At 39.4% G+C, this 26,995-nt stretch overlaps 1 protein-coding gene across 8 annotated transcripts in view; it reads left to right on the top strand.

Moving 5' to 3' along the window:
- CNTN1 (contactin 1) overlaps positions 1–26,995 on the top strand; it is a 434,625-nt gene that overhangs the window by 364,666 nt on the left and 42,964 nt on the right. For all 8 annotated transcript variants that reach the window (XM_038373409.2, XM_038373417.2, XM_043494720.1 and 5 more), the window contains 5 exons: positions 4,314–4,548; positions 11,626–11,729; positions 22,555–22,741; positions 24,677–24,789; positions 25,970–26,126. In XM_038373409.2, the coding sequence (XP_038229337.1) occupies positions 4,314–4,548; positions 11,626–11,729; positions 22,555–22,741; positions 24,677–24,789; positions 25,970–26,126 (796 nt within the window). The remainder of the gene's footprint in view (positions 1–4,313; positions 4,549–11,625; positions 11,730–22,554; positions 22,742–24,676; positions 24,790–25,969; positions 26,127–26,995) is intronic.

Here is a 26,995-nt window from a genome sequence, read left to right as displayed (position 1 = left end):
CTACTAACGGTTTTCTTCCTCCCCCCCGACCCTTCTGCTGGTAATAGCTCATCTTAAGTGATCACTCCTTACAGTGTGTAGGATAACACCCATTGTTTCATGTTCTCTGTGTATATAAATCTCCCCTCTGTATTTTCCACTGAATGCATCCGATGAAGTGAGCTGTAGCTCATGAAAGCTTATGCTCTAATAAATTTGTTAGTCTCTAAGGTGCCACAAGTACTCCTTTTCTTTTTGCGAATACAGACTAACATGGCTGCTACTCTGAAACCTGCCTTTAGAAAGTCTACTGTAGGAATATGTAGTATTACTGTTTTCCTTCTGGGGCTGGAGCAATTCTTTGGAAAATTCCACCCACTGAAAAAAAAGTGTTCTGGAAATGCCCGGTCAATGAAAAAGAAAGCCAGAGAAGCAAAGGTTCAAAAAAGGGAATGAAGAGAAGAAAGGCAAGAAAATAGGAAGAAGGGAAAAATGGGAGCAGAAGAGGATAAGAAAGCAGGGGAGAGGAAGATCATACATAAACTAAGGATGGATGGGATGGAAAGGAGAGCTGAGAAGTTAAGAAGAAGCTACAGAGGATGAAGTATGGGAAAGAAAGAGAAGTTCCTTCCTTTATATAGTAAAAGAAAGAGTTGTAGAAGTTTATACTTGCCTCCAGCAATCAGAGGCCACAAAGTTTCACTTTTAAAAAGTAACCAAAATTATCTTGCTATCGTTGGCCCTTCTATTCCCTTGCCCAACATCATATGGAGAGTAGAAAATATAATCTTTGTTTCTTTAGGAATGGTTGATATGTCAGATGTAGCTCATTCTGTATGTACCTCTACTACTAAGAATGCTTTCTCTTTGATTAATCAGTACATAAAGCTTACTTAGGACTGACAGCATCTGCTTTATTGTCCTAGCAAGGATGCTCCTTTAAGAAAATACAGGTTTGTTTTAAAATGTATGCATATTGCATGTATGTGTGTGTGGGTTTATATGTGGAATGCTCCTTGGGAGGAGTATATCAAATGTGACAGTTATAACCAGCCACAAATTTGAGAAAAAGGTGTTTTTTGTACTTCAGGTCAAAATATTTTCAACTGTATTTTCAATTGTATCTGCAACATTAGACATGCATGGGCATCAACTGACTTGGGGACACGAGTTTTAAGTTTAAAAAAAGGAAACTTCATCATTCTGTAAAAATAGGTTTTCAAGATATTTTTCTCAATGCCAGTAGACAGTCATTTAGACAATATACCATTCCTATTATTTTCATTTTGTTTTTAATTATTCTTTGAATAGAGAGAATCAAATAAAAACACATGCAAAGCACAGTTGATCAAGACAGATTAATTTTAAAATATTGACATACACACTGTTGTCTCAGAGAAAGATTAAGAATGATACACGTTGCACTGCATGTAAAGATCTGTATTCATGGCAGTGTTGGCATCAGGGAAACTTGCATAATTGCAAGCTATGACTAAATTTAAAAAAAAAATATAACCAGGAGGATGACTAATGACTAATGCAACATCTGAAGTCTAAGATCATTTAGTTCTTTCTATTGGCCCCAAATAGATTTATATTCCAATTATTTCTCTTAGCGAATGTTAGTTTTACCAGCAGTTCTGTAATGGGTAGTTCATTTAACCATTAAAACTAGGTGAGCAGAGTTTCTGTTTCTCAGGAATATCCAACTTTCCACTAGCATAACTATCAAGGGGTGTTTTTTTTTCTATTAAGGTTAGATTTACTATGCCCATCTGACGTAGCACAGAGTGACTTAGATAAGGGTATTTGTTCCCAGAAATGTACTCACATTTGCATATGCTATTCCAATAATGTTGTAATTAATAGCATGAGAACCGAATATGAGACAGGTTATGTGACTGCCAACACCTATAGCATTTTCTGATTCATAATCTCGGCTTGTGGATTCAGGGATCCAGCCAGAGCTCTTTGAGATCTTGTTTTAAAGGAAGTGCAGAGGTGGAGAACTAGAAGTGGTCTTTCACTTGGCCATAGCCTTTCTCCATTTCTCTTCATGGACAGCCTTTCCCATTCTCTTTTGAGGGCTAGAATTGGTGGATATTGCCTGGTGTTCAGCAATGTATAGCTACTTATTTCAACGTAACATTTATGCTGACTATCTGGCCCTTTTGGCTGATCGTAAAAGAGGAACTGGACAATATGATATCAGAGTGGGCTTCTGTGTTTGAAGGTAAACACAAAAAACCCTAACATTATGAAAGTAGAGAAGGTGGAAGAAGAGCTGTTGATTGACGCTTCAGGAGCAGAAGAAAATTTGTGTACTTGGGAAGTACACTTAGTGCCATTGGAGAGATCTGTAGAATTGAAAGGAAGAACCCAATGTGAAAAAAGGTGGCAGGAATAATGTGAGATCAAAGATTAAGCAACAAACTGAAAGGAAAAGAATATGCTCCATGTGTTCATTCCTGCCTGCTCTGTGGTTTGGAAATAGTGGGTCTTACGAAGTTGGAAAAAAAGAAGATACAAGTAGTAGAAAATAATAAAGGGAGGAGCATGGCAACAAGCAGATGGTAAACAGAGGGGGCATGGAAGAAAGAATGGGGATGATGAACTTGGGACTTCCAGTGATAAATAGGCTGGAGAATGCATGTGTGATAAGAATGGGAGAAGAATGAGCAGCAAAGAAAACAGAAGCAAGAGAGAGGACAACAAGAAAGTGTGTGGAAGACTGAGGATACAAAGGAAAGATTTTGTCAAGAGTAGTTTGAAGCAAAAAGGTCTGGAACCCTAAGACCTCTGAACCCGTGCAATGGACTAGAAGGACTGGTGAAGAATTGTGGGCACAACCACAAGTATACAGGAAAAGGAGTCGAGAAGTGAAGTGATGTATTATTAAAGTTCTTCAAATAGCCTACCTTTGGAAAATGCAGTTTCAAACTTTCTCTCTCCCATTTGAGGGAAAGATGAAGGAATGAAGATCCCATCTGGTCCTGGTTTATTATATCTGAAATGCTACAAGGATGAAGATACTGTACATGCTAACAGCTAACAGTGGTAACCCAAGACAGGGAATAAAAAAACAAAGCATGGCACTCTTTCCATGTTTCAGAATTAAAACAAATGTCAGAATCTCAAAATCCTCCATAAAATAGAATTTGTGTTTTCTGCCCATTCTATTTAAAACTATTTTTAATTCTAAAAAATCTGACACAGAGTGTCCATTGAGTGGATGATATAGTAATGGACAGCAGTGTAAAACCTGAACATAATATATTTCCAGCTGTTACACTGCTGCAGGTCCATTGCTCCTCACATCAGCCCTTGCATGGATATTCTATGCAGGAGAGACTCTGTTTGGTTTGGAGGGCAAGAAAGGGTGTAGAGGGGGCTACTCTCAAAGACATCAGTCTCTGCTCAGCCTTCAGGTTCACACAGAAATCAAATAAATGGTAAATAAAGCTTGTAGATCTATTAATCTGAGTCTGCTCCATTCTGTTGCTGAACAGCCAGAGGAAGAACCCAGCCAATGGCAATAGGATCCTGTCTCTTTAAATCTAGAATGACCAGAGACTCTACTTCAGGATCCATGGATGGTCGCCTTGGATAAGTCTTCCAGAAGTGTTACCCCCGATTCAGCCAGAAGCATCACTGATCGGTGACATGAGCAGGGCCTGACAGGGTGCCATAAAGATGACAGATGGTAGTCCATGTGGGTCTGAGGAATGTCTGAAGTCTTTAGGGAGTGAAGTTCTGGCAACACTGATGCTAAAGCAGTTGAATGGATAACACATTACCTGCTCTAACTGAGAATTTGCCATTACCCCTAAGTATGGGAAATAAATCATCATAAGGATATTTGTGATATAATCGCAGGTATGAATTCATTATTAATTGTTTGTGTCTGGAGCCTGTGATAGACGTCTGTGAGTTACACACTCACTCTCTCTGTCCTTCTCACACATGCACACACACACAGAGTCTGTGTTACATACTCATTGCCGCTCATCATTTCTTAAAAAGGTATCTTTTGCTGGCTTCAGCTGAATATAGTTTTAGAACAAAATCATCTTAGCCTTCTCTGGTTGGAGACAGCATGACATGCATTTCTGTAGGACTGGATCAAAAGCAGAAGTTGAACTTGAATCTTATTTTTACCAGATGTAGTCAGTGACGGAGATGGTGTGCTTTTGAAGTGGATGGAAGCAAATCAGAGAATGTAATTTCAATGCAATATTTTTGCAATTTATATGTGGATAAATATTTTTAAACTTCTAATTAGTGATCCACTGGTTAACCATAAAATGTTAATTCTTAGTCTTTTGTCTCTTCAGCCTTTGTCAAGAGAGTACCACTTTGGCAAGAATTTTGGTTACATAGTAGCCTTTAAACCATTCGGTGAAAAGGAATGGAGAAGAGTTACAGTTACCAATCCTGATATTGGCCGATATGTGCACAAAGATGACTCTCTGCCCCCCTCAACAAAGTTTCAAGTAAAAGTGAAAGCATTTAACAACAAAGGGGATGGACCATTCAGCCTTGTTGCCATCATTTATTCAGCACAAGATGGTGAGTAAAGTTTACATATTAAAATTTACAATAAGGGCCTGATCCAGCACTAACAAAGTAAAGGGGATCAGGGGAAGTGAAATTAACTGTAGCAGGATTCAGCAGGAAGTACCTTCAATGAGTAGGGCCATACTTGGCCATCACTCCTGAAGTTCTTACTCACACACAACTCCCATGAGAGTTTGTCTGAGAGTATGTCTATGCTGTGTACAGCTGGGATTGTGCTTCCCAGAGCAGGTAGACTGACAGGTGCCAGCTCTGCTTGTGCTACCATGCTAAAAATGGCAGCAGGTCCATGGGCAGCGGCTTGAGCTAGCTGCTTAAGTACCTATCCAGTGGGCTCCATGAGATTGTACTTGGGCAGCTAGCCTGAGTCCCTGCCTGTGCCGCAGCCATACTGCTATTTTTAGCATCTAGTTTAAGCAGAGCTAGCGCATGTCTGTCTATCTGCCCTGAGAAGCGTGCTACTAGCTGCAGTGTAGTCATACCCCACAGGAAGAACTGTAGGAGAGTGCCCATGATGGGAAGAATAGCACTGCATGGTAATTTGTTTTCTGAACTAACAACCTACTGTTACTCACACCTTCTTGCCAACTGTCTGAAATAGGCCACTCTCATTACCACTTCAAAAGTGGTTTTTCCTCCCTTGGTATCCTGCTGTCAATTGAATTGTCTCATTAGACTAACCTCACACTTGGTAAGGCAGTTCACATCTTTTCATGTATTTATACCTGCTCCTGTATTTTCCACTCCATGCATCTGATGAAGTTCTAGCCCATGAAAGCTTATGCCCAAATAAATCCCTTAGTCTCTAAGGTGCCACAAGGACTCCTCGTTGTTTTAACCCACAAAGAAATTCACATAGCAAATACCCATTCTGAACCTTTGTACAGCTAGTTAAAAACAAAGGATTTGGGGAATTGGAAAAAAAAGTGCCTCCTTCCACATTTGTTGTATCACAATGCCATGTTTCAGATAACAGTCCTATTTGGGTCATCCTCACCAATGCAGTATGATTGATGCAGACAGAGAAAGGCGAATTGTTAAATCTTGCTAAGGAAAACTAGAAAATAAGTACTCAAATTAAATTAAATTTAAAATGATTCACTTTTTAAAAAAGACACCACTCCTGCTATCTTGTAATACACACGTGAGTTTTTAGTGAGAATTACTGTCCAAAACTGTCTATGACAGTGGCAGAGTATTTCAGATATTTCAGTTAATAAGATTGATATTCATAATTGAACTAATGGAAGCAAAAATGCTGTTAGTTACACTTTTTACATGTGCTTTAGTAGTAGTCAGCTTTATTCTAAAATAAAGTAGTAGTACATTTTTTGCTCGTTAACTGGTGATGGTAAATCCTATCAGTGTTAATATAACAGCTGTGATATTTAAGCGAATTATTGCAGAGGAATGATGAATTTGGTTAAGTTTTCAAGCCTGTTCAAATTCTAATGCTTATTATAAATTAGCTCTTCCATGCTCTTTTATTCCAGTTTAGACATTAAAGCAATCAGGTGAATAATTAAATGAAAACCCCTTTGACATTTGACTAAAACCTTTTCCTTAATCCTTCCTGGAATTATTTCAAATTCAGCATCTGCAGGATTTCAGTTAGAAATGTCATTTCCTATGCTGAGTGGAAGAAAGCATTAGAAAAAGGTAAACCTTAGAGCAGAATAATATAGGCAATAATGTATAACAAAAACATTACACTATAAAGTCTGCTGCCAGAAATTCAAAACAGAACTGTAAAGAATTGCTCAAATTTTTCATGTTGCAGAACAGAATCTGCTTCACCAAAACAGAACTCCAGCTATTGAAATGAGAGCAAAGAGCCAAGAGGTGGGACCAGATAACAAGGCCACATTCTCACACTTCAGACTCCATTCTCATCTCAGTGTACTTCATAGATTTATGCTTGTACCTCCCATTAACACTAACGGGAACTTTGTATACAAATCGCCCACATACAGAGAGAAACATAGAATAGACCCTTTTGTTTCTTATGATAATTGAGGGTCCACACTAGCAACACTTAGCTAATGTGATTAATACTGATCCTAGTTATCAGAGAAGTGTACCTTAGGATATCATCTTTAACAGCTGCTTCAGGAAAAGAATGATTATTGTTATAATAGTGTAAATGAATTCATATGTTGCTGATACCCAAATAGCATTTCAGTATCCCTTCATTTCTAAGAACATTGTTCACATCTGACTTGTAAATTTCCAAGTCTATTAGTGAAGTCCTAAATGTATTTCTTCTAGAAAAAAATAAGTATTACAAGCAAAAATTAATAATAGGAACATTAAACATGCGCCTGCAACTTAATTGAGTTATATATGTAAACTGCCTATATGATAACAGCAAAATTGTGTGGTTTTCTGAGTTCAACTGTTTAATAGAGCCATCATGCATGTGTGACCAAACACTTTGGGAGCAGCAAGCAGGTGTAGCTCCAGAAAAATCAGAGAAAAACAAACGAACAGTAGTACTGACTTTTAGAAAATGAAAGAAAAATAATCTTGGTAGTTGCCACCCTATAACTCTAGTCCCAGCAAAATAACTCTGCACCTGCACACAGAAACACTAGGTTTCAGAGTAGCAGCCGTGTTAGTCTGTATTCACAAAAGGAAAAGGAGTACTTGTGGCACCTTAGAGACTAACAAATTTATTTGAGCATAAGCTTTCGTGAGCTACAGCGCACTTCATCGGATGCATTTGGTGGAAAATACAGTGCTGAGATTTATATACACACACAGAGAACATGAAACAATACACACTGTAAGGAGAGTGATCACTTAAGATAAGCCATCACCACAGTGGGGGGGGGAAGGAGGAAAACCTTTCATGGTGACAAGCAAGGTAGGCTATTTCCAGCAGTTAACAAGAACATCTGAGGAACAGTGGGGGGTGGGGTGGGGGGGAGAAATAACATGGGGAAATAGTTTTACTTTGTGTAATGACTCATCCATTCCCAGTCTCTATTCAAGCCTAAGTTAATTGTATCCAGTTTGCAAATTAATTCCAATTCAGCAGTCTCTCGTTGGAGTCGGTTTTTGAAGTTTTTTTGTTGAAGGATAGCCACCCTCAGGTCTGTAATCGAGTGACCGGAGAGATTGAAGTGTTCTCCGACTGGTTTTTGAATGTTATAATTCTTGACATCTGGTTTGTGTCCATTTATTCTTTTACGTAGAGACTGTCCAGTTTGACCAATGTACATGGCAGAGGGGCATTGCTGGCACATGATGGCATAGATCACATTGGTAGATGCGCAGGTGAACGAGCCTCTGATAGTGTGGCTGATGTGATTAGGCCCTATGATGGTATCCCCTGAATAGATATGTGGACAGAGTTGGCAACGGGCTTTGTTGCAAGGATAGGTCCCTGGGTTAGTGGTTCTGTTGTGTGCTGTGTGGTTGCTGGTGAGTATTTGCTTCAGGTTGGGGGGCTGTCTGTAAGCAAGGACTGGCCTGTCTCCCATGATCTGCGAGAGTGATGGGTCGTCCTTCAGGATAGGTTGTAGATCCTTGATGATGCGTTGGAGAGGTTTTAGTTGGGGGCTGAAGGTGATGGCTAGTGGCGTTCTGTTATTTTCTTTGTTGGGCCTGTCCTGTAGTAGGTGACTTCTGGGTACTCTTCTGGCTCTGTCAATCTGTTTCTTCACTTCAGCAGGTGGGTATTGTAGTTGTAAGACTGCATGATAGAGATCCTGTAGGTGTTTGTCTCTGTCTGAGGGATTGGAGCAAATGCGGTTGTATCGTAGAGCTTGGATGTAGACAATGGATCGTGTGGTATGATCTGGATGAAAGCTAGAGGCATGTAGGTAGGAATAGCGGTCAGTAGGTTTCCGATATAGGGTGGTGTTTATGAGACCATCGCGTATTAGCACCGTATTGTCCAGGAAGTGGATCTCTTGTGTGGACTGGTCCAGGCTGAGGTTGATGGTGGGATGGAAATTGTTGAAATCATGGTGGAAGTCCTCAAGGGCTTCTTTTCCATGGGTCCAGATGATGAAGATGTCATCAATGTAGCACAAGTAGAGTAGGGGCATTAGGAGATGAGAGCTGAGGAAGCGTTGTTCTAAGTCAGCCATAAAAATGTTGGCATACTGTGGGGCTGTGCGAGTACCCATCGCAGTGCCGCTGATTTGAAGGTATACGTTGTCCCCAAATGTGAAATAGTTATGGGTGAGGACAAAGTCACCAAGTTCAGCCACCAGGTTAGCTGTGACATTATCGGGGATACTGTTCCTGATGGCTTGTAGTCCATCTTTGTGTGGAATGTTGGTGTAGAGGGCTTCTACATCCATAGTGGCTAGGATGGTGTTTTTAGGAAGATCACCAATGGATTGTAATTTTCTCAGGAAGTCAGTGGTGTCTCGAAGATAACTGGGAGTGCTGGTAACGAAAGGCCTGAGGAGGGATTCTACATAGCCAGACAATCCTGCTGTCAGGGTGCCAATGCCTGAGATGATGGGGCATCCAGGATTTACAGGTTTATGGATCTTGGGTAGCAGATAGAATACCCCAGGTCGGAGTTCTAGGGGTGTGTCTGTGCGGATTTGTTCTTGTGCTTTTCAGGGAGTTTCTTGAGCAAATGCTGTAGTTTCTTTTGGTAACTCTCAGTGGGATCAGAGGGTAATGGCTCGTAGAAAGTGGTGTTGGAGAGCTGCCTAGTAGCCTCTTGTTCATACTCCGACCTATTCATGATGACGACAGCACCTCCTTTGTCAGCCTTTTTGATTATGATAGAGTTGTTTCTGAGGCTGTGGATGGCATTGTGTTCTGCACGGCTGAGGTTATGGGGCGGAAACACTAAGCTTTCAAGGTCAAATTATGCCCATTGCAGCCACTAAAGTGCTGAGGTCACAAAGAAACTCCTTCCTTCCCTAGAGCACCACGACCCAAACTTGCGCTGAGGGTGTCAGGGAGCTCCAAACATTGTCTACAACATTAGCTGCCCGAAAGGGAATGCATCTGTGCAGAGCCATGTCCCTGTCCACCCAGCATATCAATAAGCAGTGTAACCCAGCATACACCTTTCCAACAGGTGTAGCAAGAGGCAGTGCACACCATGTGTTCCTGAGATCCCTGTAGGCATTTGAACTTGTATAGTTGTCAAGATTCCCTGTAGCTCTACCCTACACAGAGTGATAGGGAGTTTACCCTCTCACTGCCCTGACAGTACCTAATTCCACAAGGTTTCCTTTATAGAATAACTGAACTATCAGCGATAAGCAGCATGTTTTTGGTAAAGAATACATCTTGTGAGGCAAACTGAATTGCTTTTTTTATTGGTAGAATTACAGAATTGGAAAATGACAAATGGAGTGGATGTCATGTATTTTAATTGTAATGTGAAAATGGAGTGTCTGCAAAATACTTAAAGTGTAAATACCAAATAAGAAGCAAAATTAGTATTACTGAAGGGGGCATAAATAAGCTTAAGAGGGTGAAATATGAAAGGTAACATTCAGATTGTGTCATCAAGATAATCACTCTGACAGTAAGAACTATTTGGCCCAAGTGAAATGATGGAAGCCCTGTGACTTGGGCATTTAAATCTCGGGCATTGGACAAAACACTACTAAATGGTACAACGGGAAGCAATCTTGCATTGGCATGGAGATGGACAAGATAACCTGGTCTTCTCCATCTCTAATGTCTGCACAGCTATGATTCAGCAAATGATAAGGTTACAGACAGTCAAGGGAACTTATCAAATGTGTTGCTAGAGATTGTAAAGCTACATAATCATGATCTATACGTTCATTGCTACTGAGTAATGTGTTTTATCATAAAGCTATATATGTCTAATTATAATCCTAGACATCTTTATTCACTTTAGTGCACTTCTTTTATTCTGTGCTTCCATGTGTTTCATGCAAACATGTATGTAATGAAATTGCATTAGCACTAGTCATATTTAGTACTAAAACTTTAAATTGTGGCCTTTGTGCTTACTTAAATGTTTGTAGTTGAGAAAATAGCCGTCGCATCAGTGCATTTTTTTTAAAAAAAGTTATACATTTGAATTAACTGTTAGTGAAAGACAATTAAAAAGGGTAACTTTGCACATAAGATTATTTTGTTACCTGGGATACTTCTCATAAGAAATGTAACTGATTTTTTTTTTCTGAATAGTGGCTGTTTTGGTACATAGTTGACTTGATGCCCAGTTGGAAGATTAAATATATGAAAGCCATCCTGGGCTGAGGCAGCAGTGGCTGTCTGTTGCAACTTGTTTCAAAAGAACCCCATAAAAGAGAATGGATCTTAGCTTGAAAAATGGAACCTTTCATAGATTCTCTGGGCCTGTTTATGCATTTTTACATTCATTAACTCCTTCTAAATGCAAGCAATAGAGTGAAATTGGCAGCTTCTTCTAACTAAACTAGCACCTATTGTTTTAGGCACTACAAGTTAATTTTTAAATAAAAAAAAACTTTTCACATCAAAATGGTCTGAATTGTGCATTTGGCAATGCAAGGTCAGATTTTTAAAGTTAAGTGCACATAAACATTTGCATGTGTCCAACTTACATGCACAAATACCTGATATGAATGCACCTGTGTGGTCAGTTAGACTCACAAATAGCCCACTGCATCATAATTATCTGACTTGCATGCACATAATGTATGTTATATTTGCATGCATAAGAAGCAAAGAAATATTTGCATGCAATTGACTTTGAAAATGTAGCCTACCGTTTTTAATATGAGAAACACTATACAAGCTAAGTAAAAGATCACTGTTTTTTTGGTTCTGTTTTTATTTGAGCTTATTTTTAGTTTATTAAACTTTCACTTTGGAACCTGCTAAAGCTAATAAATAATTAATATGGGCTTAATCCTGAGATCCTTACTCTACTTTTTCTCAGTCCTGTCTCAAACAAATACCCAGTGAAATTAGAGTTTACGGAAGCAAGACCTAAGTAAAAACAGGTTAAAGACCTCAGGACTTGACCTTCTGAAAATGAGAAAATAATGTGAAATATTACAATGAGAAAAGACCATGCAAGTAAATATAACAATGCACTTGATGGGGTTGAATGTTTTCCATTTCCAGCTCCAAGTGAAAGGCCTAGAAATGTGAATGTAAAAGTCTTATCGTCTTCTGAAATCTCCGTTTCCTGGGAGCATGTTTTTGAGCAATCTGTAGAAGGATATCAGGTGAGTTCAGAAGTGACACTTATAAATATCTTCACATTCATTTAAATACAGTAATTGATTATGCACAGGCAATACACACTGTCACATTTAACTCTTAATGCTCAGCATTAATTGATGTTTGCTGTATAAATTTGATTCTCTACCTATTAAATGTTTCATATAGCATATAATTTTTTGATATTAAAATACAAGACTTTTGGTCAGATTCCCCTACTTGTGTAAGTTGAGATAGTTCCATAGAAATCTTCAGAACTCCAAAGAAGAACTTTGCCAGTTTACACCAGTAAATGATCAGGACCATAAGTGTCTCAAAACATGTTCAGAATAAGTTTCGGGTGCAAACATTTGCTGTACACTGTAATGTCTTTGTCAGTGCAGAAACAGACTTGTAAGTAACTAATGGCCCACAGAATTTATAGTACCTTGGAAACAGATGCCGCAGCCTGTATATAGTCAGTAGAAGATGCAGAATCCTGTGATTTTAATGTGCAGGGTGGAACAGGATTTGAGGGAGTCTGTCTGCATCTTCTGCTTGCCATCCAGCATTAGTGCACCCTAGCAAGAAGGAATGATTTGGGAACAGGGCAGGGCCACTGGGTCCACAACAACTCAAATCCACCAGCAAAACCTTTTCTTACTCTCCTGCAAAAAAAGGGCACAATAGCTAGAGGGCTGCTGCGAGCAAACAGATTCATAGATACTAAGGTCAGAAGGGACCAATTCTGATCATCTAGTCCGACCTCCTGCACAACGCAGGCCACAGAATCTCACCCAGCCACTCCTACGAAAAACCTCACCTATGTCTGAGCTATTGAAGTCCTCAAATCGTGGTTTAAAGACTTCAAGGAGCAGAGAAGCCTCCCTCTAGTGACCCATGCCCCATGCTACAGTGGAAGGCGAAAAACCTCCAGGGCCTCTCCAATCTGCCTTGGAGGAAAATTCCTTCCCAACTCCAAATATGGCAATCAGCTAAACCCTAAGCATATGGGCAAGATTCACCAGCCAGATACTACAGAAAATTCTTTCCTGGGTAACTCAGATCCCATCCATCTAATATCCAATCTCAGGGGATTAGGCCTATTTACCCTGAATATTTAAAGATCAATTACTTACCAAAATCACATTATCCCATCATACCATCTCCTCCATAAACTTATCAAGTAGAATCTTAAAACCAGATAGATCTTTTGCCCCCACTGCTTCCCTTGGACGGCTATTCCAAAACTTCACTCCTCTGATGGTTAGAAACCTTTGTCTAATTTCAAGTCTAAACTTCCTGGTGGCCAGTTTATCCCCATTTGTTCTTGTGTCCACATTGGTGCTGAGCTTAAATAATTCCTCTCCCTCTCCTGTATTTATCCCTCTGATATATTTATAGAGAGCAATCATATCTCCCCTCAACCTTCTTTTAGTTAGGCTAAACAAGCCAAGCTCCTTAAGTCTCCTTTCATAAGACAAGCTTTCCATTCCTCAGATCATCCTAGTAGCCCTTCTCTGTACCTGCTCCAGTTTGAATTCATCCTTTTTAAACATGGGAGACCAGAACTGCACACAGTATTCTAGGTGAGGTCTCACCAGTGCCTTGTATAATGGAACTAAAACCTCCTTATCCCTACTGGAAATGCCTCTCCTGATGCATCCCAAAACCGCATTAGCTTTTTTCACAGCCATATCACATTGGCAGCTCATAGTCATCCTATGATCAACCAATACTCCAAGGTCCTTCTCCTCTTCCGTTACTTCTAAATGATGCGTCCCCAACTTATAACTAAAATTCTTATTATTAATCCCTAAATGCATAACCTTACACTTCTCACTATTAAATTTCATCCTATTACTATTACTCCAGTTTACAAGATCATCCAGATCCTCCTGTATAATATCCCGATCCTTCTCCGAATTGGCAATACCTCCCAGCTTTGTATCATCTGCAAATTTTATTAGCACATTCCCACTTTTTGTGCCAAGGTCAGTAATAAAAAGATTAAATAAGATTGGTTCCAAAACCGATCCCTGAGGAACTCCACTGGTAACCTCCCTCCAGCCTGACAGTTTGCCTTTCAGTAGGACCCGTTGCAGTCTCCCCTTTAACCAATTCCTTATCCACCTTTTGATGTTCATATTGATCCCCATCTTCTCCAATTTAACTAATAATTCCCCATGTGGCACGGTATCAAACGCCTTACTGAAATCTAGGTAAATTAGATCCACTGCCTTTCCTTTATCTAAAAAATCTGTTACTTTTTCAAAAAAGGAGATCAGGCTGGTTTGGCATGATCTACCTTTTGTAAAACCATGTTGTATTTTGTCCCATTTACCATTGACTTCAATGTCCTTAACTAATTTCTCCTTCAAAATTTTTTCCAGGACCTTGCATACTACAGATGTCAAACTAACTGGCCTGTAGTTACCCGGATCACTTTTTTTTCCTTTCTTAAAAATAGGAACTATATTAGCAATTCTCCAATCATTCGGTACAACTCCTGAGTTTACAGATTCATTAAAAATTCTTGCTAATGGGCTTGCAGTTTCAGGTGCCAATTCCTTTAATATTTTTGGATGAAGATTATCTGGGCCCCCCGATTTAGTCCCATTAAGCTGTTTCAGTTTCACTTCTACCTCAGATATGGTAATATCTACCTCCATATCCTCATTCCCATTTGTCATGCTACCATTATCCCTAAAATCATCTTTAGCCTCATTAAAGACTGAAGCAAAGTATTTGTTTAGATATTGGGCCATGCCTAGATTATCTTTAACCTCCACTCCATCCTCAGTGTTTAGCGGCCCCACTTCTTCTTTCTTAGTTTTCTTCTTATTTATATGGCTATAGAACCTTTTACTATTGGTTTTAATTCCCTTTGCAAGGTCCAACTCTACTCGACTTTTATCCTTTCTCACTTTATCCCTACATGTTCTGACCTCAATAAGGTAGCTTTCCTTGCTGATCCCTCCCATCTTCCACTCCCTGTATGCTTTCTGCTTCTTCTTAATCACCTCTCTAAGATGCTTGCTCATCCAGCTTGGTTTACAACTCCTGCCTATGAATTTTTTCCCCTTTCTTGGGATACAGGCTTCCGATAGCTTCTGCAGCTTTGATTAAAAGTAATCCCAGGCTTCCTCTACCTTTAGATCCATAAATTCTTCAGTCCAATCCACTTCCCTAACTAATTTCCTTAATTTTTGAAAGTCAGCCCTTTTGAAATCAAAAACTTTAGTTGCAGATTTATTTTTGTTAATCCTTCCGTTCAGTTTGAACTGAATTAGCTCATGGTCACTTGAGCCAAGATTATCCCCTACAACCATTTCTTCTATGAGGTCCTCGCTACTCACCATTAAATTAAATCTAAAATGGCATCCCCTCTAGTTGGTTCAGCAACTACTTGATGAAGGAATCCATCAGCTATCGCATCTAGAAAAATCTGAGCCCTATTATTATTACTAGCACTGGTCCTCCGGTCTATATCTGGGAAGTTAAAGTCTCCCATGATCAAGCAGTTTCCATTAGTATTTACTTTATTAAAAACATTAAAAAGGGCTATATCCATATCCAAATTAGATCCCGGAGATGCGGAAGTGGTCATGGAGCAGCCCAGCAGAGAGTGGGTTTCTTCCTTCACATACACAGTAGCTGCTGGAGAACTTTGCTGCCTACAATCTGTTTACTTCAGCTGTGCTCTGAGAAAAGGATTTGGGTCTTACTAAGTTAATGACTTGCTTTGCAATTTTAATTGTCCAAGGTATGATATTTACCTACATGCTGCAAAAAGAGCATATGCAAATGCAGAATAGCCTCATAGAATGTGTCAATTAGAGGTTTTAGTTGCCCTGTGAATCCCAGTGGGGTGTTAATTCCAAGATCCACTGCTCTGGGCGGGGCTCATCAACATCACCCCAGCAGAGGATTCTGTGTGTGTTCCAGCCTACCTACCAAGCAGATGTACATCAGCTTTTGAAGTGAATATGGGTGGCCCCCGCTGCTGCTCATGATGGGAGAAGGAGGTATCATCCTACTGGGGAGGGGAGGAGGAACCTTTGCCACTGTCAGTGAAGGGTCGTGGTGGAGCTACGGCAGGGGGGCAGGACAACAGGACAGAGCTACAGGGAGGTCTCTGTCCTGAATTGTCTTAATCCAGGCCTGGAAAAGGTGCTAATTTGATCAAAGTAAAGTTGTTTAAAAACTGGAATGCATGCTCTCGGATTCTATTTGTTTATTTATTTATTTATTTGCCTTATTGTCCATTTCTAACACAATTTATAAAAATCCCAAGAAAAATCAAAATACTTTCTCCTTTTTATTTTAATTCTTCACATTTCCTGAAAAAGGCTCTCTCAAAGACATAACTGGCACCATGTATTCTGGAGCCAAAGAGTTGGGGATACTGAGAAAAAAGTAGTTGAAGGCATTTTACCTGTGATACTAGCCTTTTCACACCAAGAGGAGTCAGGTTTTCTTGACACTAATGCAAGCTCTCATGACTACTGCACTAGCAGTGATGAGTGTGAACTGATAAATTTTGCCATTACTGAGGTGTGTCCTCAGCTCAGACCTAAATGAAAGCTAAAATATGAACTACTTCCCTACATACAGAGAATGCAAGATTTATGAGTGCTTGTCATGTAATCTTGAAAAAAAAGAGCTGCTCAGTACATGAAGTTCTAGTGAGTATTTATATTTCCTGCTTCTTACATGTAGTAAATATATTGTTTGGCTTTTATTATACAGGTTTATGGTTATGAAACTGTTTTGTGGGGTTTTTTTTAACTAGGCACTAAGTCTCCTTGCTAATATCAATAAAGTATATTAAATGAGTAAAATAGGATTTTGTAGCTTTAGTCATATTTCTTGGAAATGACATAGATAAATATGAAAGATTTGGTTTCAAATTCCATGATTCTAGTACTTAAGCTTTATTGCTACTTTATTTTGTAGCATAGTTGTACAACTGGCCACCATAAAATATTTGTTCTGTTATGATAAAGAATATTTCTATAACTCTTTTTCATGTCAAACCCAGACAAGGATTATATAGGATTTCTTTCTTGATAATTGTAAAAATCTCTCTCCCATGCTAACAAAATGTTAGGTTCTCTGCTTTGCAGTATCACCTGGGCACACCAGAGGCACGGGACCACAAGGGTGTTTCCCTGAACCTAAGGATTTGCAAGCTGTGCTCATCTATGATGGCATGCGATGGCCCCCATTGGGCCAGAGATTATCAGACAACCCCCTCCTCAGTCTGGGCTCAACCCTTCTAGTGAGAGCTGGAGTTGTGTTGGCACAAAACTGGCAGTGCCCACTGAGGAGTCCCTCACCCTGGGGATTCCAACTTGGATAGATCCAGGACACCACAAAAAAGAAGGAACTAAGCCCAGGAATTTGACCCAAAATCTTTTAATGAAAAAATTCAGTTTGCAATGCAAATTTAATGAACAGACTGGGCTACTGAACAAGCTGGTGGCAATGAGGGATGTAATTTTGCATATTACTTTAATTGAACCAGAGTACAGAATGACCAGGAAAGAGGAAAAAGAGTAGCGATCAAGTGCTCCATAGACCTTTAAAGTATTTGAAGTATACAAGAGACCCAGGGATTTTGTAAAGGGGGCAGTATTAGTGTCTCAACACTCAAGGGAATAATTCATGGTTTCCAAAAATAATGATCATGACCCAAATATATAGTCATGTTTGTACCCTAAGTAGATAGGTAGAGAAAAGCTGTACAGATGTCTGAGTTTAATACATACAAATCACATTGTCACAGTAGTTAAATCTAAATCATTTGAACTAAGATTCAATGTATTTGGGATTTAGGTTAATTTAATTTTTAAATGATCTTATTCCTGCAAGAGATTTGATCCACATCTCAGTGGAGTGGCTTAAAGTTTCATTCCTTTTTCTTGCTCAACTTGTTTAAAAAAAGAAAAGGAGTACTTGTGGCACCTTAGAGACTAACAAATTTATTTGAGCATAAGCTTTCGTGAGCTACAGCTCACTTCATCGGATGTGAGCTGTAGCTCACGAAAGCTTATGCTCAAATAAATTTGTTAGTCTCTAAGGTGCCACAAGTACTCCTTTTCTTTTTTGCGAATACAGACTAACAAGGCTGCTACTCTGAAACCTGTCAACTTGTTTAACATCTCTATATTACTTACTTTATTATACACCTATAATATACATGTACAGCATGTAGATGAATTGGAGGAATATAGAAAGTTTCTCCCAGGTGAGAGGGATTCAAGGAGTTTGGGCAGCTGTCCAGTGATCAACAAAAGCCTTGATGTGTTCACCATCCCTAGGTAAAACGTGCACTTAACAAATCAGATTATACCAAAAAATGAAGGAGTGAGCCCCTGGCAGTCACTGTACAGGTTTGCATTGCATGGCAACATCACCACCACAATTATCATTAATTAGACCATAACTAACAGACATTTGACCACCTACTACATCACAGATGTCACTTTGCTGCAGACTCAGGCCCATTTGGAACTTCATTGCAGAAATGGAGATAGTGCTCAGATCCACTTGTTCCAATTGCACAGGCCCCAACCACTTAAGCCAAAGGAGAAATACCTCAAGCTGTTAATAGCATAGGGCACACTGTTGAGGAGTTGTGGTTCTATCCAGTAGAAGGCAGAGGCACATACACAACACTTCATTGCAGTATTATGGAATAAAAATACTACTCTGAGATGAAGTAACTATTTAGAAAGATATGCAATCATCTATACCAGAGAGAATCTCTGAGAGATGCATATTGTTTCTCCACATTGTAGTAATACCTCAGTAAGGAAAAGCCTGGATATTTAAAAGTAATTTTAGAAGTAATTTTAGTTCATATTTTAATAAAATAAGACAGTGATTCAGTCTTGACATTTTAAAGCATAAACATGAACATTTGCTCTCCAGTATTTAACCACTACATAAATCTCTGTTTTTTCTGTAGAAGCATGGAAATATGCAAATATCTTGGTGCCCTTTGCAAGGGATTCCTACGCCAAGAGCTCTGGCTTTGTCTAGGTAGAGTGCTGAAGTGACCTGGGTCTGAGTTGGGTTAGGCTTCCAGTTTCTCCCAAATTCTCACCCCCACTTTTCATTGCTCAGTTCACAACACATGCTTCTCAAACAGGATAATCATAAAACTGATGTTTCCTAAGCTTATGCTAATGCTGTTCTGTCAGATATCCACCAAATGTGACCAGCAAGCATCATCACTAACCCCAACCTTTCATAGACTTCAGTTCTTGCCTCCAAAGAACAGGGAGCCTTATTGGGCCCAGTCAGTGAAACTGTACTAGAAATGTCACGCATAGATCTCCCAAATGGCGGGACACAACATTTCCTCCAAGTCCTGATTTAGTTCCCAAAAGAATGTATTAACATTGTGTGTGTATTTCATCCTAAATATATTTCAAGAAATTCTAAGTGGTAGCTGCTACTGGACTAAATTTCCAAAACACCCTACAGCATATACATTTCTGTAATCGGAAAAATACATGTGCTTGCATGCTGTAAACCATGTTTAAAGTGGGAGCCAATTTGGTCAGCGTATGCATGTGCAATTATATCTACATTGTGAAGGAGTTGGTAGAGCCATGATGGTAATCGTATGTTTATAATGATCATAGTATGGACAGCTTGAATTATTACTATTGACAGGGAAACTTATGTAAGCATTGACAATGGACTTTGATGAGTAAATTAAATTAGGGAAAGCCTCGGTTCAATTATTTTGGCTGCTAAAATGCCCCTCTATGCATTTGAATTAGAAGGGAAAGCTACTGTTCTACTGTCTCACCACTCATTCAGATACAGTGCATACCTGGGGGTTATAACTAAAGTTATAGCTTTATTAAATGGTTTAACTTAAACACTTAAGAAAAACATCAGTCCTTGCCAAACAGCAAGTTGTACCATAATTTGTGAGTGGGAGAGTTGCAGCAGTAGGAGCTGGAGAAACAAGCCAAAACAACCTCTCCCAACACATTTTTGGAGTCTCCTTAAAGTGAAATATCTAGGAAACAAAACTAATGCCCGCTGAAAAGAAGACTAAGCCAAATGTGGCCTGACAGCAAAATAGGAGTGCTTATGTTATCAGAACATGCTATATCAGTTCTCTTTGAGGCCTCCTAGATTATAAAGTCAGAAAGGATGATTGTGACCTTGTCTGCCATCCTTTATAACACAGGCTGTGAGAATTCCCAGAATTAATTCCTGTTTGAACCAGAGCACAGCTTTTAGAAAAACTTCCTATCTTGATTTAAAAATTTCCAGGAATGCAAAATTCACCACAACATTTGATGAGTTGTTCCAGTGACTAAGTACCCTCACTATTAAAAATGTGCACCTCTTTTTTTTAATTTGAATTTGTCTAGCTTCAACTTCCAGCCATTGGATCTAGTTATACCTTTGTCTGCTAGACTGAAGAACCTCCAAGGAAAGGTTTACCTAAAGGATGAAATAGTTTAGTAATAACATTAATCTCTTTCTTAAAGGAAGGCTTAAAAGGGTTCTGTTGTAGTATCCTCTAAAATAATTAACAAGGAAGGTGGGAGCAGAGCAAAATTGCACAGACTAAAAGTACTTCAAAAACAAAATGCTATGGACCTCGTCCTCCACAACTTGTGTCTTGTATCGTTGCTTACACGTGTGCAAACTGTTCTACCAATTGATACTGATAGTGTTTTACTCTCACCTGTGAATGATTCTGCAAGGCAGTGATGAATCAGACCCTATGTGGTATCACCAAAAATCATTTCATAGTGGCCAGGATTTGTAATAAGTGGGTACCTTATATTTCCTTCCTAAATACGTGTTTTAGTGCTTAAATAAATGACCTCCTAAGTTCAGAGGGAGCTGTTGGGTGGTCAGCACTTTAGAAAATCAAGTCAACTTATTTAGTTGCCTACTTATGGACTCAGGAGGCTAGTCATAGGCATCCATTTTTGAAAATCACAGATCATGTATCTTTAATAGAGTTGTCCAGGCTATTTTGTGTGGATATGTATGAGACACAAACACGATAGGATGTTTTTTAAAAGTACTCTTGATAACATAGCTAACCACAACTTGTTTTTGCCCGCAAATAGGCTCAGGGAATACATACAAAGAATAGGGGACAAAAGGGGGAGCATCCACTGAGGGGGCACTAAAGAAACCATCATAGGTAGGTGGAGTACCAGGAGAAGGCAGTATCTTGCAAGCTTAATGAGGTTAGGGTGTTAAGTAGGAGAGGATGATTGACAGAATCAAAGAAGCTGGTAGGTCAAGGAGAATGAAGATGAAATAGAGGCCCTGAGATGAAGAGGCTATTAGAGTAATTGGGAAGATGTGAGTGTTTGCATGTGTCCGAATTCTACTGAGAATGGTTTTAGTAGAGTGGAAATACTGGAAGGGATCAAAGACACAGTTCAAGGAGAGGATGTGAGTGCATTGGTTTTAGACTGCACATTCAATGAGTTTACAGGTAAAAAGGAGAGGAAAGAGATTGGGTGGAAGAGGATATAAATCCTGTTCCCTTTCTAATAAAAATGTCAGTCAACCCGGTGATGACCCAGTATTAAAGCCCTGAGTTGCCCCCTGACATCGGCATTAATGGACTGGTCTGAATATATTTCTCAAATGTGTAATTTAAGTGGATATAAAAAAAGAGGGCAGAGGAGAATTTTAAGGGGAAGGAGAAGAAGAGGAAAATAGGGAACCTATACAATGTAGGTTGTGGAATGCTTGTCAGTGTTTTCCCCCATGGTCTTATGTGGTTTAATAGTGATTAATGGCATGGGGGGGGTGAAATAAAAGATAATAATGCACAATATATTTAAAGAGAGGGGAATTATAACAATTTTTAAATACTCATAAAACATTAAATATTATCGAAAAGTCACTGTTAAATATTAAGTTTAAAAACACAAAAAACATTGCACACTTCTTCTTTAATCTAACCATTAAGCTTCATTACTTAGCTAACGCACCTCCTAAAAGACAAGAGACAAGTTCTGATAACAAGTCAGTTTATTAAGTATGTGATAGTGCTTTGATGTCTAAGTTCAATGCATGTTCAGTCTGTTAAACACAGTTCCCAGAGGAATGAGCAGGAAATGGATATCAGGTTGGGTGTTGTAGATCCCTTTTGTTTGTTATACCTTGTTATTGTGCTGTCAAACTGCTTTGTCAGTTGCTCATTATAACCTTTAAATCATGGAAACAAAAATACTGGCTGAATGTGATAAAAATTATAGTGGATAATAAATTTTAGTAAAAGTGTTTTGAGCAGCATCTTTTATAAAGAAAGAGGGGTCTGTTCAGCTTGGGCTGGATAGGGCATACTGTATGTAGGGAATGAGAGCAGAAGAAAAATATGAATTAGTTGCTTTTGTAGGGATTGTATTAGCTAGAATGCTATGAATTAGGAAGTGGAGTGTCCTGTACAACTTAGTCAAAGGTATGTTTGCATTAGAGAGTACATTGTGACCTAGAAAATGATACTACAATTGAGCGTAAAATTTTCTAGTATAAAAGAGCAACAGCAAGAAAGCCCTGTTCTAGTAAGGCCCAATCCTGCACCCAATTAAGTCTATCATAAAACTCCCATTGGCTTAATTGCGTACAAATCAGGTTCATTAGTGCAAAAGTTTCCACATCAAATCTGAAGTATTTTCTGTTTCTTGATATGTTCTATCACTTGGATTAATATAAGGAGCAGCAATTAGCCAGAAATAGACTTTATTGTTTTAAAATTATTCTGCGCTCCACTCTACAGTTTCTGTAAGATTTCAGTATAATTAATTACACCAAATTATCACTCAATCCAACTGTGTACAGATTCGTTACTGGACCGTTCATGATAAAGAAGCAGCTGCACAGCGGGTGCTAGTGAGCAATCAGGACTACTCAACCAAACTGGAAAATTTGAAACCTAGCACCCGGTACCACGTAGATGTCTGCGCCTTCAATAGCGCAGGGTATGGACCACCCAGTGGTGTTGTTGATATCATTACAAGAAAAGCACGTAAGTAAAGGAGCTTTGGATTTATTTCTAAAGTTCTGTACTTAGTTACGATTAGTTTGTACTTTGCATATACTAATACTATAACTACTGGGTCTAACACCATACTGTGACAAAGTGGGAATGTTCTTAATGTTTTCTCTGAATACTGTGTGCATGTCTCAGTTTCCCCTATGTATTACTCAAGTGCTAGTGGTGGGATAAGGGTGTGTGATCATTGCAGAGACCCCTAGAGGGCATGTGTGACTGCTGACTGGGTGCAGAGAATGAGTGACACACTGTAGCCTGACTGATGGCAGGGCCCGCTCCTCTCCAAGAATGAGCCAGAGGTATTGGTGCAGACCAGGTGACCTGTTTGCCCAGGAAAGAACCAAAGGACGGAGGAGGGGCAACAGGCATGTTTTAGGCTGGGCTGCTGGAAGCTGGACATTCTCCGGGCTGGAGTCTCAGGGGGGAGGTTCAGGGCCTGGGAGCTCTGGGTTCCCCTCTCACCAAAATGGACTTTGCTGAAAGCTCCTGATTTCTGTGCTAACAAGGTCTGTTCTACACTGTGTTCCTGTCAACTAATGAACCCTTCTGTTTTACAATGCTGGCTGAGAGTCACCGCCAACTGTGAAGTTGGGTGCAGGGCCCTTTGGAGGCACGTAAGGCTTCCCCAAGTGTCCCATCCAGGTGGACTTGCTGCAAGGAGTTCATGGTGTGAACGGGGTACTGGACTCTGAGGCCAGCTGGGCCTTGATTGGGGCGTGGCCGCAGCTGTGGCTGTTTCCCTAATCAGCCAAGGCTTGCTGCTTTCCCTAGCAGCAGCCCTCTCACAGCCTTAGCCCCCTCCCAGGGCTGATTTTAAGCCTTTCAGGGCAGGAGTGGGTGACCACCCTGCTACAGACACATACACACAGAGTTTTCCCAGGGGGCTAAATTGTGGCACTAACACAAGCCCCTGGTATGGGACAGCAAGTAGTTGTGGAGGTGTGGCTCTGAAGATGTTTGGAGTGGAGAATGTTCTCCACTCATCACTGCCATTTCAATGTGGATATCTGGCACAGTGGAGTAAGGGGCATCTCTACAGCCATGCAGGACAGGCCATGATCTGGTCAAAGAGGAATGTAGGTTTGGGTCCATAAATTATAGCCTCATGCAAAGATTTTCACAGAACTTGTGGTGCTTCAGTGTTTGGCTCTCTAGCTGGAGACACCTTAAAAGGGGGGTGATTTTCAGAATGTGCTGAGCACCCATGCTTTTAAAATCAGGTCTCTTCAAGGTGACTCAGTTTGGGCACCCTGAATCACTAATCACTTTTGAAATGCTTTATGCAACATAATTAAATAATAATGAAATCATAGGTGATATTTAATTAAGGGCTGTGTTTCTTTATTTAAAAAGGCTTGGATGGCCTAAAAAATTTATGAGAGTAACATGTGCTTTGTCAATAAGGTAAGCAGTATACTATCTGACTCAGACCTGCAGGGAGCATATGTTTGGATAAGAAGATTCCATTTTACATGGCTACTGTTCTAACTATAATTACACTTTGTGCAGGAAAGCACTTTGATTACCACACAGATAAGTGCGATAGAAATGCTTTTATATAAATTTTTAAAGCTTTAAATTCAGTGAATAAGTATAATTAAGCTAAATCTGGGAGGTTCTGGACATAGATGACTGCAAGGAAACACAAGCCCAGTTCCACACAAAGGGATAGAAATTGGCCCCGTCCGTTCTGGCAAACACAAATGCCAAACCCACAGGGAGCCCATTGCACAAGACATGCAAAAATGCATAGCTGGAGCCATAGAACTGCATTCCAGGAGAGAAACTGTCCCACATTCACAGAAAGGCCAGCCATAATCTTTCTTTTTAGAAGGATCATTCAAACGTAAATGAACATTTGTGAAGTGTTATTGTTTCTGCACACAAAAATTTATGTTTATTTTTCAGCTCCAAGCCAACGTCCAAGAATTATCAGTACAGTCAGGTCTGGTTCAAGATACATCATCACCTGGGATCATGTCACGCCAATGTCAAATGAATCTGCTGTTCAAGGATACAAAGTATGATCTATAAAAATAGTTTCTATCTTTCATATCCTGCACACAGTATATCTTATTGTCAATATTGCTACCTACTCTGGCTCTAATGTGCTTGCATCCTTAGTTTAGACCACGGGTTCACAATCTAGAGGTCACAATTCCCCTGTCCCCCAATCATTTTGGAGGAGGGTCATGGCAACCCTTCTTTTTTATGCTAAAATGGGAGGGAGCCTAAAATTTTATGTTATAATATGGATCAAAATATGGAAAAGGCTGAGAATCACCACGTTAGACATACAACAGAACTGATTGCTCCCACAGTGACATGTCTCCCACGCATACATTCAACAAATTATGCTGTTTTATATTTTCCCCCTTTCCCAGCATAAATTACTTCCAGCCTACTGTTCCCATCCTCCCTCTGAGAATTACAAGCTCCAGAATAGCTGTACTTATAGATCAAAGACACTAATAGAACCAGTGTATCTAGAGCTGTCCTTAAAGGGACAGCACATCATGGTACATGCAACTACAGTGCAAGCATATCTATAAATTATAGGAAGATTGTCAGTTATAGCTATCAATATGCTGAAACCATTAAAAATGTGTTCCTATTTAGTGTTGTTGTTTACTTGGCAGTAATATAGCTACAGTGCTACAAAAAATTTTTGTTTGATGGATTGAGTTACTTCCTGTGAATCATTGAAAATGAGCAGATATCTTTTCCAAATGTCTCATAAGTCACATGCTAACTTCACATTTATAATAATTTTCAGCTCTGAAACATATTAATAAAAAAGAGTAATTGTGCTACCATCTGAGGACATTGTTAAATCATTTATGCTCTAGTATATGGTAAGATGTACAATATGTTTTTGTTTTGTTTGCTGAACTTTAAAGTATTATCCTCAATCATTCTTAACTTGAACCCATATGGAAAATTTATCTAACAAGGAGATGGTATTGTTTTGCCATTTGTTAGAAATAAAAGAGGAAATATCTGCTCTCTCCAAGCTCCTTTACATTATAGCAAGCTGCAAAGCAATACATTTTATTTAGTTTTGATTTAAAATTAAGAATGTATACATAAAATTAGCACCCTAAACTTGTTAATCAAAACTGGAAGGATGTAATTATGTTACTAGCTGTATTAGCTGTAACATGACATTTCAATAACTGTACTTGTTTATGGCTTTACAAGGTGCTATATAGACCAGATGGCCAACATGAGGGCACATTGTATTCAACTGGCACACATTCAATAGAGCTGCCAGTCCCCAGAGATGGTGAATATGTTGTTGAAGTTCGAGCACACAGTGAAGGAGGAGATGGAGAAGTAGCTCAAATAAAAATTTCAGGTAGGCGTTCTTTTTCATATTGGGAATATATGGCTAGATGAATTCATAGACCAGCAAATGCACACCATTCCTGACAAAAAGAGCCTGGGGTAAAACTCTCTCTCTTTATCTCTCTCTGTCTTTCTGTCTCTCCAATCTTTGTATATCTGGGGTGCCAATTATCATAGTATGTAGTATGCAAAAGGCTATTTCAGAATAAGCATAAATGTCATGGAATTGGATGCTGGTGATGCCATCTTAAGGTCCAGATGCTTAAATTTTATTCTTGGTTATTTTTTTTAAACTTAAGTAGGAGAATGGTGACAACTGTGAGCTTTATGCCTACCCCTTGGCACACACCCTGTGTAGCCATTGGTATTTCTTTTCAGCAACAGCATTATAAAGGCCATCCAAAAAGGGAGTGCTAGGGAGTCTTCATAGAGTTTTACAGATTAAGGTGAGAAGGGACCATTAGATCATCTAGTCTGACCTGTATATCACAGGTCATTAAATTTCACCCAATTACTCCTATAACTGAGCCCAACAACTTGTGTTTAACTAAAGCGTATCTCCCAGAAAAGCATTCAGTCTTCATCTGAATACATTAAGAGATGGAGACCCACTGCTTCCTGTGGTAGTTTGTGCCATTGTTTGATCAGTGTTAAAATTGTGTGTCTAATTTGAATTTGTCTTGCTTCAGCTTCCAGTCATTAGTTCTTGTTATTTCTTTCTCCCCTACATTAAAGAACCTTTTAGTACCCAGTGTTTTCTTCCCATTAAGTTATTTGTACACTGTAATCAAGTCAATTTTTTTTGATAAACTGAACAGATTGAGCTCTCTAATTCTCTCTGGTAAGGCATTTTCTTCAGCCCTAGAATCATTTTCCTGT

This window comes from Dermochelys coriacea, chromosome 1 (genome assembly GCF_009764565.3).
Source record: "Dermochelys coriacea isolate rDerCor1 chromosome 1, rDerCor1.pri.v4, whole genome shotgun sequence".
In the NCBI taxonomy this organism is placed as follows: Eukaryota; Metazoa; Chordata; order Testudines; family Dermochelyidae; genus Dermochelys; species Dermochelys coriacea.
The sequence above is the reverse complement of the archived record's forward strand: the minus strand, read 5'-3'. Positions and strand labels throughout refer to the sequence as shown.